The following is a 17,753-nucleotide window of genomic DNA, read 5'->3' on the forward strand; positions in this document are numbered from 1 at the left end:
AGGACTTGACCTTTAAAACTGATTTTAGTCATACTCAAGTCTTTGTGAAAACATCCCCAGCTGGAGTTTGGTCCCTATAAATGAAATTATGATTTATGGATTCCTATGCTAATATTTGAAGGAAATGTTGGAGCACTTATCAAACAATATAACAAAGATCCTAGCTGCGTCTCAACTCCCCAGACGAGCCATATAATTTAGCAATGGCGACTATCAAGAATTCTGCAATTATTATGTTTTTGAAATTTGACGGTCTTATCAACATTTATGGATATTTCGATTCGTCACTTTCAAGTTCTTTTCTCAGAGAGCAAAGAGAAGAACAGGGTGCCATTCCACAGATCTAAGTAATTGATCGCATCATTGATTTGTTATTGGTCACACAGGGTTCCTAGCTTTTCTGGAAAACAAAATTTCATGATTTTTCCCTGATGAATTTTAAAAATTTGCTGATAATTATTCAAAGCCATTCCCAGTTCCGCATGTTTTCTAAGTTGTTGCAGTGAATTACATGTATTTGCAGTGTAAAAACAATAAGAATGTAAAATTAATTCATGTAATGGCCTCCCTTGGATACAACGATTCTTTCCTCACCTCATACAGAAAGAGGTTAATTCAAGGCAATCCTAATACATATCATTAAATCACAATAGATGTTGTTTAATACCAGAGTCTGATTGTCTACCATGCTTTTGACTTTTGGGCCAATGAAAATTCCCTGATTTCTTGCTCATTTGAGGCATTTTCCCCTGATTTGAAGTATTTTTTAAATCAAATTCCCTGATTCTTCCCTGACTGGAAAAAGTAAAATAATTTTCCCTTATGGGCTGGGAACCGTGTCACACAACAATTAATGCATCTATGAATCACAAACTGCAGCCCTAAGATCAATGGCTAAGCTTTGTGATATGGGGCTCTGAAGTCGGCTTGCAACCACTCAATATCTTCACGAGAACTATTATGGTAATGTATTGAAACATCTAATCTTTTAATGTATAATGTGAACATTTTTCAATTGCGATAATGTATCATATAGCGGATGAACTGGAAATTAATTGATTGATTGATTGAATTTATTCTTCTTCGTTTCAAACAAATTGACAAAGTAAGTAGGAACAAAACAGAATATAATAACAGAAATGAAAAAAAGGAACTATAACTGGAAAGCTTCGCTTGTTTATGTGCGTCCCCTGAAATATCTGATTAAAATTTATCAAATACAAATAGAAATTAACAATGTTCATTAGAATATTTGAAAAATACTAATGGGGTCAAGCTTCGTATGTTTATGCACTATACAAAAAATTAATGGGATACAAAAATATACCTATATATACAAGATAACGATTGCTTGAATAAATCATCGGAAACCTTTTGTAGTATCCCCCACGATATGTTTTATGCAAATATTTCTCATTATTTTGTGATAAAATGCATCAAACTAATTATGTGAACGTGTATCACGGTATTTATGAGAAAGCCCAATGTAGTATACATAGCACTCGAATCTTGGAGCTCTTGTTGGAATGCTCCTCAGGGAGTGGAGAAAGTGCGTACACTGTGTGTAGCAAGCAAGGATCCGGTGACTGGGGTAATAATAATAAAAAGTGCTTTGAAACAAACTATTTAGGCATCCTATAAATGTAACTTAATAATAATATTATTATTATTATCTCCACAAAATGGCATATTGTGCATAAAAGTAAAACTGTCAAAAAATGATAAAGTGTAAGAATAAAGTTATAAACACCTTTTGTAGACTCAATCACAAACAAATTAATGGAAAAAAAGTCACATTTTAATGTATCAATATACACAATGGCTGATACATTTAACACACATCTAATGAAGATGTAAACGTAGTTGATTATCTATTCCAAACACAGATATTATCAGATATAGATTCTAATAAATGAGCAATAATTGACACAAAACTGTCTACAGACTGAGCCATCATGTCTCCTCATGCTCCTCCCCCTCTATTCCCCCCCCCCTCTTCCTCCCACCCTCTCCGGCTCTCCCTCTTGCTCTTGCCATCTCCACCCCCCCCCCCCTCTCTGCCATCTTTTCCCCTATCCTTTCATCACTCGTTCTCCTGCACACAAAAGCCACATTATAATGTACATCCAAGCAATATCCACCTCAACTGTGACTACTAATAACGGGATAAGCCCCAGAGAAATAGGACAGCAACACACAAGATCAATGCTCTAACATCAATCTAATCTTACTGACCAACCACGGATATACCAGCAATACTCGTCAATTTGGACAACCCTCAAGAAATAAATCCCCAAACTCTGACCTCATTAAGAAGATGACATCCCTGTAGTCCCTCAAACTCACCAGAGAGCAAAACAAGATTCTCCCTTCCCTTTTCTCCGCCCATCTATGAATTAATTTAGCATTTATGAAGCACTTTCCGTCTCTGTAGTTTGGATTAATCGACTTCGATGAAAAATCAAGCAATTAAGAGCAATGTGCAAACATGGGGCGCCAAACCCTTTTCATCATAATATAATTGATTAAATTCTTTATAACAAGCAGGGAATTATTAATCAAACTGAGAATACAAATTTTTTTTTTCTTCCAACAGAGTAAACATATTTCTGGCCATCAGTAATTCTTCACTGATTTTTTCTCCTCTTTTTCTTTTTGGATTTCACTTTAACAAGGATGTTTTATCTATGTATAATTCAAGTCTTCAACGCAATACTTTGGAAATGCGTTCATGAAGTCAAAATCTGGTCCCGATGCTGCTATTATGCGGATAATAGCAGCATCGAAATAATGCGGATAATTCTGGTCCTCCTCTGATTTTACGACCAAATTATGCGGCTATTATCCGCATAATTGGGTTTATGAAAGGGGTATTAGTGTGGAGCCCTGGATCTGATAAAGATAATGTTCCTTGGTGACAGTTGTGTTAAAATATATATCATGTTTGAAATGTGGCCAGTGAGTCTTGGTTGATTAATCAACTTTTATCCTTAACATTACATTTAAAAAAATGAAGAAAAATCAATTTACACATCATTGTGCATAAAGGTTTGTAAATGAGTTTAGTTTTATATAAAAGGCTAACAATACAGATGCACAGTGAAAGTAGAAAGATTCAAATAAACAACATACCTAATCAATGACTTCCATGTTGTTCCCAAGTTTAGACATTGTTGATAATACTTTACAAAAAGATATGGAACATACCTTTGATTTTGTCTGAAGCGTATTATTCTACTACTACTAGTACTTCCAACAAAGTAGATTCATCCCTTTCATAAATCTTTTCTCCATAGACATCTGATAAGATCAGATGCAATGCAGACCATAAGAATATTTTTTTTCTGCAATATTTGATTAAAAAAACTGCAAACTATATACGTGATTATTCTCTAAGTTTATTTTTTTTAAATCTAAAAAATGGAAGAAAAAAAACCTTGCCAATGGCATATTTCTTTGTTACGATTCTTATACAGTGCGTCCCAGAATAAACGAAACCGAGATTTAGCGATCATTTATCATAATTTAATCGTAAATAAAATAGACAAATGACCTACCAATTTAAAGCTTAGAATCTCCTCTTTCATCTGATATTACTTAGGTTATTTCGTATTCACGCATGAGTGAGCAAAAACAATTTGAAGAAAGGATACCAAAAAGTCATTTGGCGGAGGGTATCTGGGTTTCAAAAAGAAACCCACATTTCTGAAAAGTTCAATATCTGCTCTTTAATTTGGTACCTAAATTACAGAAAATGGTCAAGAAATAAAAAAGTTCTGGTCATTTGAAATAAGGCTTGTATTTCCATAGTTTCATGAGATAAACGTGTTTTCACCGGTTTCCCACAGAAGCTTTCGCATGGTGAACAAAAGATTTAATGCATGGCTGATCGTCAACAAAACAGAGTGTCGAGTGAGTTTGAAAGCCAGCCTGGAGAACCTCTTAATTTTATGAAATTATTGAAATTCAAGCCTTATTTCAAATGACCAGAACTTTGTTATTTCTTGACCATTTTCTGTAATGTAGGTATCAAATTAAAGAGGAGATATTGAACTTTGCAAAAATGTGGTTTTCTTTTTGAAACCCAGATACCCCCCGCCAAATGAGTTTTTGATATCCTTTCTTCAAATTGTATTTGCTCACTCAGGCGTGAATGAGAAATAATCTAAGTAATATCAGATGAAAGAAGAGATTCTAAGCTTTAATTTGGTAGGTCATTTGTCTATTTTATTTATGATTAAGTAATGATAAATGATCGCTAAATCTCGGTTTCGTTTTTTCTGGGACGCACTGTATATAGATATTGCAATGTTTTATTTTCTTATATTACTCCTTGTCTGTGTCCGGAACATAAAAAGATTAGCTTTATTTTCTATGACTTCGTCTGTCTTAGGGTGCGTTTACGCTTCCATTGCAAGGCCAGAATCAGCGTTTTCAAACGTCGATTCAAATTGCTGATTGTAAACATGGTTTTGGGAGTGCTGTTTATGCTTAACTTTTCAGAGGCGAAATCACAATCTCCAGCTGGCTTCGCATCGTAATATCCGTTGAGCAGGAAAGTGAGGTCAAATTGGGCGCGCCTTTTTTTGAAAGTTTTTTTTCCGAGTGTTGTTACAATGCGGAGGTAACATGCGACCATGGAGCATTGCAACTGTACTTGCCCGCGGATTTTCATCTCATCGGAAGCATGTACCAAATGACGTCATTTAAACATGTTTATGATTGTGGTTCTGTTTACACTTCCCCAGAAAGCCTGATTCTGGTCAAACGTCATTTACAAACGCACCGTTTTGTGAGTTTATGATCGTCGTTTTGAAACGTTGTTTAAATGAAAGCAAGCATGGACGCAACCGTGTTTTGGACTAATCACGTATGGAAACGCTGATTCTGGCCTAAAAAGTGGAAGCATGAACACGGCCAAAAGTCTTGAGGATCTCAGGAATTGAACTGAATTAAGTGTATTTGATTGAAAATAGCACAAGATTATATGGAGCCCATGAAAAAAAAATTATCGATTTTACAAATACAGGCTTTCATACAGGAAATGAACACCACTGCACTGAATTGAACTTAAAGAGAAATTCCAGTAGTTGCAGTAAACACTGATTTCATGAGAAAGTATGTAAAACAAGGCTTAATTGTCAGTATATCATCAAGGATCTAGATCTGGTAGTGACATAAACTGAACTCTTGAAATCTATGCTGAAAAATGTTCAGACTGAAGATCCCCAACACAGAAAAGCACATGTGGGACAGTGCATAATTATTGCTTTGAATGTCGGGCCCGACGCTATACCCGAATCCTGTGCTTATTTGCTGATTTCTCAGCAATTACACAATATCTTCCAGAATACTTTGGCACATACGTTTTATAATACAAACAGACACTGGTGGTCATTTCATTGGATTCTGTACGAACTCATTTTGATATCATTACCAAAACTAGCATTTACCTTTAAAATCAAATAAGATTACAAGCAAGAACCTTATTAGGAAGAGTGTAATCCACATCTACATGATAGCTGGATTGGGGTTTTCACCTTTCCATTGTTTTTAGCAAATTTTGAGAATTAAAGACAATTATTACAGCCACAATCCAAAAATGGTTTGTGAAGATTTCCTCCATTAATAACAGATAATTCAAAATGCATATAGACAAAGAATCATTTAATAAATGTAGATCCTTGATATCTCACAGTGTACATCATTCATACTTGCAGGGAATAAATTCTCTTCCCAAAATTTGATTAGCTTTTTTTTCAAGTTTTTTTTTTAAATTCCCCTCCACTTGATTAGCTTTTTGGTCATAAGACCGAGTTTTGTACAGTCCTCTGTAAAAAAAAAGAGTCTGCTACACAAAAAGTCTTTTTTGTCTGCAGCAGTCATGATAAAAATGTGGAGCAAATTGTGATGCGATACCAGAAAAATATTCTACTGAGCTTGTTATTATAAATTACTAAAACCTATTTTTAATCAGTGAACCCACAATAATGTTTTCAATTTACACAAACGGTAGGTTTATTAATGCAGTAATTCAAGTTCATTCCCTGTCGAATTATTTATCAATACATGTTTTGAAATAAGCACTAATAGTGAAAGAAATACACCCTGGTTTAAGACCACAGAATTAAAATCGCCTTTCTCATATCGTTTCTTGTATTGTTCTTTACACACATAAACAACAGAGGGCAGTTTACAGTTACTCTCCTAATTTGAACCTTTGTATTTAACACCGTTTCTCATTTGTGTTCTTCTCTCGACACAATCTCAGGTGATTTATAAAACTCCACACACACCAACAACAGAGGGCAGTATTACAAATTCATTGACAGTTGACAGTAACTGTCTAAGAATCATTCGCTATAAAACGAGGTGAAAATTATCATCCTGAGGGGTTAAATGACAATAAATTTTGCAACATAGCAGTTTCTCTGCTTTACTACATGTACAGTTTTAGTGTTATGAATGTACTTTTCAAAAGGACTGTCTTCCGATATAACAAAGCAAGATTAGGACTGCTGAAAACAGCACTATTAAAATGATAAGGACAATGACCTCATTCTTCCTCTTTAGTATACTCCTTCACATCTCAAATGGAACAAAACAAGGAGGATCAAGATATTACATTGTGTTGGTGCAAGAACGCCCTTAACACCACACTTTTGTGCATTGCATGCACGCAAAAACGCACTTAGCAGCACACATAAGAGCATTGCGTAAGGTTTCTGCATTGACTACGGTGTGCGAAAATGTTTTGCTAAGGGTATTCTTGCACCAACACAACATTTTTTTAAATCATTTATTCCTTGTTGTTGATAATGATAAAGATGATAATTGTGACAATTATGATAAATATCTTAATGATGATATCAAGTAATTATTGAAAATCTGAAGATGAGGCTTAGAATGATGATGATGAAGATGATGATGAAGATGAAGAAGATGATGATGAAGATGAAGATGATGAAGATGATGATGATGATGATGAAGATGATGATGATGATGATGATGATGAAGATGATGATGATGAAGATGATGATGATGATGAAGATGATGATGAAGATGATGATGATGAAGATGATGATGATGATGATGAAGATGAAGATGATGATGATGATGATGATGATGAAGATGATGATGATGAAGATGATGAAAATCATGATGATGATAAAGATGATTGTACAACTGAAACACTCTTTCACAACATTACATTTAAATCTTGATTTTTGCAAACATGAATGTGACCAGTATGCATACATATACTGAGGACAGGCAGGATGGGTGTTTCATAAAGCTGTTCATAAGATGAGAGTGACTTTAAGAACGACTGGTGGTCCTTTCTTACGCGCTAAATATTCACTGATGAACATTTAATGGTGAATAACATTCACCACAACAAAGGATCACCAGTAGTTATTAAAGTCACTCATAACCTACAAACGGCTTGATGAAATGGCTCAGTTATATGATTATAATAATTTAATATGGCTTCTTCATGATATAACATACAATGCTGAAAGAATATGAAACCACGAAGGAAAAGATCTTTGTTAACAGTGAATTAAGACAAATCGAAAACTTACAACTCACCAAACTACTCTTTTCTATTAAGTTGCATAAACAAGGTTATAATGCACTTACTATCAGTGAACAGTATCATCATTGTATCATTTATGATATTTGTTAATCTCAACTACACAAATTAGACTGCATTATTTTGCCTCCTATTTGAAGAACTTCTAGATATCCGAATACTGCTTGAAAATTGAGGATTCTGAGATCATCACTTCTGATCGTTTCCCACTGAAAAATCAGATATGGTTCTTTTCCATGGAAAATATCTTATATTTTAATATTCTTAATATTTTAATTTTCAAAATTTTCTCAATCAATTATATTATTGAGTGCATTTTCTTATTTTTTTTAGTCAAGCTTATTTGTCAGTTCTTATAAAAAAAATCAATCAAGCTTTGAATTTCCTAAATTTTCTCAGACAATTGTTATGATAATGAATACTAACTTCTTCAAAAAAATTAAGTCAAACTTGCAAAAGAATAAAAAAAAGTATTTCCTTTTCTTACCATTGAGTCAAAATCATTTGTCAGTTCATGTAAAAGAGCTAGAGGTTGATATACAAGGTCATCTTGCCAAAACTCTATGCCGCATCTTCTTGCATGAATCCCGCTACACGCAAAGGCACCATGCGTCTTTTCATAGCTGTTTCCTTCATTCCCTATCGTTAATTCTACAAAGTCCAAGGATTTAAAATACATCCAGATTGGCTGTGAATATTGAGTGACCATCCGAATTTTGAATTTATTTATTTTAAATCTTAAGGATTAACTTTTAAATCTCAACAGATTTAAATTCAAATCTTTTAGATTTATATTTGAATCAACAAGGTTTAAATCTAAATCTTAAAATAATATTCTTCAGGTCACTATTCACAGCCAATCTGGATTTCTTTTAAGTCCTTGGAATTTAGAGTGTATGATGAAAAGTGGTAATTGGTAATGAGAGACTGCTTGCGGGGATACACACACATAAGACTCGGTTCTGACTTTTCACAAGGTACCCAACTTTTTCCCACAAAGTGAAAGATTTGTCAAATCACCTAGTGGAAAGTGTTCCTGAGTCAAACAGTGATATCCAACGTTTACAACGGCTGGTACTTCAGGTAGGTACCAGTATCTGCTAGAGGTAATAATTCATGATTAACACTTGATTGATAATCATATGAAACCTGATCTTTATGGCACTCCTCCTCCTATTTATCAAGATGAATGTACGACTTGGTGGGCACTTTGCCATGACTTTAAATTTTTGTGACTTTTGTTTATGATTGTTTGTTTTTGTTTGGGGGTGGGCAGGCCCTAATATTAGAAAGTGTTCGCAGACGCTTTCTGGAACTTTGAGAATCTATTGTCAAACAGCCCTTCATGACAAAGCAGTCTTTGTCGAAAATCGGTGGATCACAACAGCATTGTCTTCCTGGACTCTGGACAATCTCAATAGGTGGTTTCAATTCAGACAATTGTAGCAGAAAATCATTCTTGCTCTATAGTTTGTTATGGGACTTTTCATAGTAGGCCTACTTAGTAGGTGGTTTCAAACCGCCTTGATCACAAGAATCCCCGTTAAATTACGAGAACTTTTTTAGGCTGAAAAATACCCATTAATTATTCCTGCATTCACACCGCCCTGAAACATACCCTTCGGGATAAGTTCCTGAAGTTACGAGCATGCGCAGTATGGTCTGATAAGCAGGCAAGGCGCGAGATTCAAAATCACTAGCCCAGCAGCCACCCACAGCTCCGGCGCCCAACGACGCTCAACAACACGCTGGGATAAAAAGTTCCCGTAATTTGCTTTCACATCGCCAAAATACTTGCGACCTTGGAAAAATCCCCGCGAAAGTTCTCGTAATTTCGCCAAGTACCTACTATTTAGCAGGTATTTACTTTCGGGGAAATTACGCGTAGTTTGCTTTCACATTACCAAAATACCTGGTATTTTCTGATCGGGGTAAATTTCCCGATCAGAGAATACCTGGAACCGACGAACTTCGAGGCGGTCTGAAACCACCTACCAGGAGTGAATTCAAAAGGGAGTTCAGGCCTTTGGCTTTGAGTTTAATATCCCCCATCTAAAAAAAAGAGTGAATATAAGTTTTCACTCCAAATTTAATCACAATATACATGGTTATTCCTAACTCCAACTCAAGTATGAAATTTTCACTATTTCAATGAGAAAGCATAGTGCATCCTCAAATTAAATAGAAACTTACACATTGTAAGTTCAATAATGAATGTTAAATGATTTACTCTCAATGTACACATCACCAGCAGGATGATGAGCCCCCCCCCAAAAAAAAAAAATAGATAAATAAATAAACAAAAATTGAGGGGGCCAGATATGGCAGAGATGGATTAGCATCTAAAAGATGCAAGCGAGCGAACATAATTTTTGAATTTTTCAATAAAAGATCTTACTTTTGTACAAATTTTGACATACTTTTCAAAAAACAATAAAATTTCATTATTTCTCTTCCTTTTCTTTCTTCTTTTGAAGTTTTTTCCTCTAATTTTTTGGTCGTGAAACTTTTTTGTGGGCCATGACCCCCTAGCGCCCCTCCCCCCATCTGTATATGATATATGTTTGCATAAATCAAATTCTCAGTTGTTCTACTCAATTAAGGGTGGCATTTTTAACATTACTGCAACATGAGACTAAACGTTTTTGTCTTTGATAACATACACTCTGAATTTCTGAACCAACGTCGCTCAAATAAATGCCGTTGAGGTTGAAATTCATAATTTACAATAATAAATTATAGTGTGTTTTTTTTAATCCAGCTGTCAAAGTATTTTAAAAATTTCTTTACACCCTGGTTTCATATGTACTCTAACTCACCATGTGTTAGATTGATTTTTATCACTATACTTAAATATGTATATATTCTTTTGAAATATAACCTTGCCTATTGCAGAGCTGCTAGCCTGAACAAGAACATTTCAGTATTTTCAAGACTGAAAATCAGTATTTTGGTGAGTAAATTAGTATTTTCACAGGAATACCATAAGACAACACATAAACTGAAACTTTAGAAATCAGTATTTTGCATGAAACCATCAGCATTCTTCTCTATTTTCAGTACTAAATACGGAAAATCAGTACTACTTGGCAGCTCTGCGTATTGTCACTGAAGTGGATTTTGCTGCAGTATCTCTGGCAAAGGGTCTGGGTAAATTGTACCTCCTCTATTTCACCATGAAATAAAATAATTTATTCATATACACACCTCTCTCACTGTTGAATGTTAATTTTGCTAAATAAATGTATTGCCCACTTTCCCTTTAAGAGCCACATGTGCTGTCTGAAAAATATATTGATTCTTTTTGAAGTGGGTGGCACTCTCGATGATTTCATCCATGTGTACAGAGCATTGATTCAAATTGACATGCAACTCTATCCATATTGTTATGAAATTTCCCATACTGTGCAAATTCAATACTTGAATATAATGTATCGTGTGTGGAGAGGATGATCAGAACATGTGGCCGCTTGTTTTAACTTCACATCAAATATGAATAAATGTTCTATTACTGTATATGGTGTTGATATGTGGGATTCACCTTGGGCAATAAGTGGTTTTCTTGCAATTGTTATATTTCTGTTAGAATAACTGCAAATTATATAGGCCTATGTGTTATTTCCCCCATTTTTATACTCCTCATGGGCTTAATCCTGTTTCCTTTTTTTCCTCTGATCTTTTCCCATTAGATATCAGAAATAAATGCCCTATATTTTCTACCAACTTTCCTAGGCAATACCCATTAAACTTTGCCTTTTGAGCAGCAAAGAGCATCAAAAAATGAATCATTGTCATTTTATAAATAGTACCTCAAAAGGTCACTCTCTTTTAATTTCCCTGACTGATCTGTCTTGCATTAATTTGTAATAAAAAATGTACTAGGGTTATAACAAAATTTGACAAAACTACATAAAGTCATACACTCTAGGACAAATTTATGACCACTATAAAATTTTCTCTTTTCTGTTTTTTCTACATTGTACGTGGGTCTTTTAAAAAGATATTGATGGCTTTTTCTTGCATTCTAATCATGCAGACAACATTCAAAAGATTTTTTGTGGTTTCGAGTGATTATGATGTATGACAAATGACTTCAAGAGAAGCATTTAGAACACATGAAACTCTTGCTTTCAAATCCTTTATGTCTGTAAAAGGGTTGAGTAAGGAAAGTGAAAGGGTTTACACTTATTTTTGTTAAAGGGATTGCTGCTTTCTAGAATAGTGCCTCGTGTAGAATACTCCCACGAGTGATTATCAAAAATAAACATCTCAAACATAAGGTAAAACACTTGAAGCAGTTAGTTATCAAATGCATTGTGAAAAAAACATACATGTATTCAATTTACAACATACATGAGGAAAATGGTGACAAAATTATACAATACACGTTATGCTGCAAAACAAAACTATTATGTGCATCCATATTTGTAATGATAAAAGTGCTCTTTCGTATTACTAGTATGTATTAAGAGACCGACCACTTTGCTAAGTATTTAAGCCATCCTTGTATTTCCTAAAGAATTTGCAGTTGCTATCATCATTATTCATTTGGCGTAGTGAATTACAAAGAATATTACGTTTCATTGATTTCAGTATAAACAATAACAGATGAATATCAACCACTGGAACGTCAGGGACAGAAAAGGTTAACTACATTACTGTGGCGTAAAGCCCCCCTGTCCCAAATGTGATCGAGTTTGTGGCTGAAATAGAAATTTAATTGCTATTTTCAATCCTGGACAATCTTAGAAACTGCCACTGATATAACTTCTGAAGGTTTCCATGGCGAAGAAGAATAGCGTAGTAGGTTTCATGGTACACCATGTATCTTTCTTGGGCAAGTGTTGGTCCTGAAAAGGACCCCCAATCTCGATGTTTTGACAAGTGTGTTCTTGTTGTCCTCAGGAGAATGAACACACTTGTCGAAACATCGAGATTGGGTGGTCCTTTTCAGGACCAACACCTGCCCAAGAAAGATACATGGTGTACAATGTACCGTGAAACCTACTACACTAAACTGCCACTGATTGACCCAGGATACGCATTCAGGTTAAAGATCCTTTAATACATTTGAATATTCCTTTATTTTCCACAACTCATATTTTATTCGTACAATCCCACTGATGCATTTTGATGAGTAAACAAAATAGGTTCACGGTTATGAGTTTTGAATAATAAATCAGCAATGCTTACTTTGCTGAATTCCAACTGATTTATGGAGCATGCTTTCATAAGGTATTTTTTTATTTTTCTAGTATCATCAATAATATCTTTGTCAAATTCACAGGTGACTACCCCTGTAAGAAAGATGAGTATACTAGAGAATGAGATACCTTACTGGTAGGATATACAGGGTGTTTCAAACCGCCTCAATCACAAGAATACCTGTTAAATTACTAGAACTTTTTCAGGCTTTGATAAAGAAAAAATCCTGTTAATTATTTTCACGTTCACACCGCCCCAAAACATACCCTTCGGGATAAGTTCCTGAAGTTACGAGCATATGCAGTAAGGTCTGATAAGCAAGCAAGGTGCAAGATTAAAAATCGCTTATTTGCGTTCACACTGCCAAAATACCAGCGACCTTGGCAAATTCCCGCGCCGCCAAAGTTCTGGTAATTTTGACAAGTACCTACCATTTAGCAGGTATATTCTTTTGGGGGAGGGGGGATTACACATGATTTGCTTTCACACTGCCATAATCACAGGTCTGTATTTTCTGATTGGGACAAATTTCCCGATCAGAAAATACCTGGAACTGACAAACTTCGAGGCCGTCTGAAACCACCTATTGAGTGCTGGTATCCAATATGTTCAAGTCAAACATTTGCAGGCATTGTACACCTGCTACTTCACATGACACAAATATCAAAATAAAAAAGTCATCAAATCTGTTGCTGTTTGGTTTTCATGTGGTCCTCAAAATCTGTAGTCTGGTATTTATGTCAATATGAAAGTTGATGTTTGCACCATTCATAGGTATAAAAGAGAAATATTGCATATGCTGCAATGATGTCTTTTTTATAAATTACCCATCCATATATCTCTCTCTCTCTTTTTCTATCTTTCTTGTAGTGCATATCAATAGACAAATCTTACATATTTTAGATGGATAAATGAAGGGAATAATAAAAAGGTCTTAAATGGAAAGAATTGTGCAAACACATTCAAGCTTCGGAACAAATGTACAAATAATGAATGTTTATGAGTGCAATGGACAGAATACTTCATAAGGTGTAAGATGAAATGATCCATTCAACAAGGCGTAGCCGAGTTGAATGGAACATTATTTCATCTTTCTCCGAATGAAGTATTCTGTCCATTGCACGAATGAAAAAAAATCATTATTTGGTTTATGACACCTGAAAATTGTTTTTTTTTCATATGAAATTGATGAATTTCGATGCAAAATATGTTCATGCAGTGCGAGTTCAGTCTGTTGATTGTTACGTCATTACAACATGCGCACTGCTGGTGCCTGCAGCTGCAGTTTTGGCATGCGATCGTGAATCCAATGGATAAAATCGTATGGATCCAAAATTGCACGATGAATGGATCCAAATTTGCACGGTCGATGACGTCATTGCAAAATGGACTTAATGAACGATATCAAACAACCAATCAAATCACAAGGATCTATCCAGGTGTCATCTAATAAATACCACCTCACTGTATTATAGGGCATATATTGCTGAGATTTGGCTCAACACTATGAGCCAGTATGATACAATAAATAAAATACTTAATTTAAAGAAACACTTGTTCATCAGATAATATACAGGTAAATTCAATACAACTGTGAAAATTAACTTGTATGGTAAAACATTAAATTATTGGTTAAGCAAATCAAACTCCTCAACACAGTCACTATGTGCATGTTAGCTATTTGAACTTAACACAAATATTTTGAAAATCAATTCTGCAATAACAAAGTAAATAATTTGCAAAAAATAAACTTAAAAGCAAGTTCATTTATAACCACTCCTTCACATTGCAATTGAACACCACAGAACACTGCATGAAAAAGTATGTGATACATTAATATCAAACATGATTCATATGATGGGATACCAATTTTTAATAAAAAATAAATTCGTTATCTGGTACTCCACAACATTTTCTAACACAATTTCATGTACGAAACTCCACAGAAATTGGAAAAAATATAAAGAAATTCTAGAAAAATGGAAAATACTTGATTGAAAACACAAATCAATAAATAAACAGCTTCTTCAAAAGAAATTTGAACACACACGAAAACAAAAATGTGTGAAATCAGCAAATCAGCAAAGCAAACAAAAAAATGGTTAAAATAAATACAAGAACAGCATTTCAAGTTAGTCATTTTTGAAGACATTCAACCACAGCATTCAAAACTTTGGTTGTATTGTCTACTTACAACTTGTGGTCTACAAGAAGCATGATGGCCATGGTGTTGTTGACGAGAGATGCAGCAACATGTTGACTGTAGTTCACGTCCCCGTCCTCCTGTTGGCCTTCTTGACCTTCTTCCGCTCCTTCAGGTTTGCCACCATCCTTCTCAGAATGGTCTCCATCCAAAGGCGTGGTGTCCCCAGGGGGAGGAGCATCCATCAACATGGGCATGGAGTCCGGTTTAGGCACCAAGTTAGCACCGACCGGCAACGAGGCAGTGACGATCACATTCTCCGTATCCATGCTGACTATACCTGGAGAAGGCACGTGTACGTCCCTGGAAAGTTTTCCAGTCATGGTTTCGTCGTCGCATGAAGAATAAACGCTAGTGTTGTCGTTTTCATCATCATCATTGCATGGCACAGATTCCTGACATTCAGGTGTATTGTGTGTTTCTGGAGCAGTCACATACCCTTGCTCTGAAATCTCCGCTACGGGAGTCTCATGATTAATGATATCGTCACTGTGACTGCACAATTCAACAAGCCCATGAGCCTGAACTACTGCCCCGGGGCCGACGGTGTCTGGGCTTACAGCACCAAGTTTTGCTTCGGTTAATTGGAATTCATTATTCATGGTCCCTAAAGTGAGTGAAGAAGTACAATGCCGGGAGATCCGCAGCTGAGCATCACTTCCACTAACACCTCCTGATCTTTCCCTACAACAACTGCTAGCAGCAGAACCTGTCTCTATTTCACCACTGATGGCAGCATGACTCTCAGGAATTGATTCAACATTGACTGCAGATGAATCATGTGTGCTGCTTGACAATCCCATCCCTTCACCGTCCGCATCTGAATCTTTGATCAAGTACATGTACTCTCCTGACTTTGAAACAAACCATTCATCAGTCTCTGTACATTCCTCTTGACTGTTTTGATGAACCAGACCATGTGTCAATAAAATACTTGATTGAGACACCCACCGCGGTTCGACAATGTCCTCAAATTCACTTGCTTCCTTCTCTAGCTCCTCGACATCAATGTCTATTTTTCCGAACGGTTCCAAATCCTCACAGTCTTCTGGTGATGAAAGGTAGGATACAATGATGGGGGAGGTCTCTGAAGATGAAGAGGAAGAAGAAGAAACATATCGCTTCCTGGAGTATCTGGTATAAGCTTCGTCATGGGGGTAGCTCTCCCGCTTCTTGAATACTGATGATATCTGACTTTGTAGTTTCTTGAGCTTGCCCTTAGTCGGTGGCTCAGGCATCGACATGGTTCTCTTTTGCCTGTTCAGCATGCCACCTTTTACTCCTCGGGTGTTTGTCTTTTGAACATTGCACTGAGTGGATGTTTCTTTGGAAAGATTTTCCATCTGGGTGCCCAACGCTGGGTCTGATTGGATCGGTCTAAAGGCACCACAGGGAGTCTTATCTCCGTCCCTTGTTCCGATGGCTGATGTGGTATTTGACTTTGGTATCACCAGCGTCTTTGGCTTACCAGGTCCATCAGACTTTTTAAGTTTGTTCAAAGTGTCTTCTATGCTATCAACACGGACAGGTTGGCGTTGGCCCAGTCTGTGCTGCTTGGCCCTCATGAACCTCCATTTTCTCCTGTGCTTCCCCATGACTGTCAAAACAGCATCAGAGACATCACCAGAAAAGTCCAGGCACAATAAATATTCATCCCCTTTCACTGGGTCATAAGGGTCACCATGGATATCATCAAACACAAAGTATTCTTCTAAGTCACTCTCTGGGGGAAGGCTGCTTGGATAGTTGTAAAGAACACCAACATTGAACTCTATATCACTGGTATCAAAGCTCTGGCCCTTACACAACTTCTTCCTCATTGTGCTGTTTGGGTTCAAGCTCTCAAGAGCACAAACTCGCGGCTCATCTTCGCGAAAAGGATCATACATATGCGACGAGTCAGACTTGTTCTTCTGCCATACATAAGACCTTCCTTCACAACTGTATTGCTTTCCTTCTAATCTGTGTTCATCATCTAAACGTTCATGACCAGATGAATCAAGTCTATGCTGCCATTTACCAATCGTACTTTCAGCAATCCATTCACCCATGCTGACCGGATTTCGCACCACATATAATACGAAGACCAAGTTCCATATTAATCAATTCTCCTTTTGATCACATGAAGCATGTGAAATCCCTTTGGCTGTATCACATTAAAGACAAAAAGCAAAGTGTTTAATTCCTAAGAATATATTCCATGTTGGTCATGGTTAGCAGAGATAAAAACAGAAAACTCCATAAGACAAGAAGTTATACGAAGATACATAAAGATGAAGATAAATGTCATGGTCGATTACACTAATCAATAAACCTGTAACGATAAAACCTACACAACCAACAAAGACTTGAGAATTTTTAATCAGAGGAATATTCAACGTGACAAAGCGAACGCATAAATGCAACCAAGAGCAAAGAAAGAGTATAAACCACAGAAAACTCAAGTTGAGACAAAATTAATCCCTTATTCGCACTGTAGCTACATTAAATAACTGAAACTTGATTCCAATAAAATCATGTTGCTGAAACAGTGAAAGGGAAATTAAAAAGTTATTGAATACCTGATGAAGCTTTTATTGTACTTGGCAAATATTCCATCACAAATTGTAATTTCAATAGGATATCAGGAAAATTAAAATAACAATCATTAGACTGATCTTGTCAGGGTTAACATAACAAGACCTTGCCCAACCTCACAAAATAATGTAAGTCGCAATTTGTCTATGAAAATGCAATTAATTGGTTATTGAA

At 35.8% G+C, this 17,753-nt stretch overlaps 1 protein-coding gene across 1 annotated transcript in view; it reads right to left on the bottom strand.

Moving 5' to 3' along the window:
- LOC121415157 overlaps nt 1–17,426 on the bottom strand; it is a 29,516-nt gene extending 12,090 nt beyond the window's left edge. The window contains exon 1 of the mRNA XM_041608294.1: nt 14,994–17,426. Coding sequence (XP_041464228.1) covers nt 14,994–17,053 — 2,060 coding nt within the window. The 5' untranslated portion in view covers nt 17,054–17,426. The remainder of the gene's footprint in view (nt 1–14,993) is intronic.
- Between the last annotated feature and the right edge of the window lie 327 nt (nt 17,427–17,753).

This window comes from Lytechinus variegatus, chromosome 5 (assembly GCF_018143015.1).
Source record: "Lytechinus variegatus isolate NC3 chromosome 5, Lvar_3.0, whole genome shotgun sequence".
NCBI classification, from domain to species: Eukaryota; Metazoa; Echinodermata; class Echinoidea; order Temnopleuroida; family Toxopneustidae; genus Lytechinus; species Lytechinus variegatus.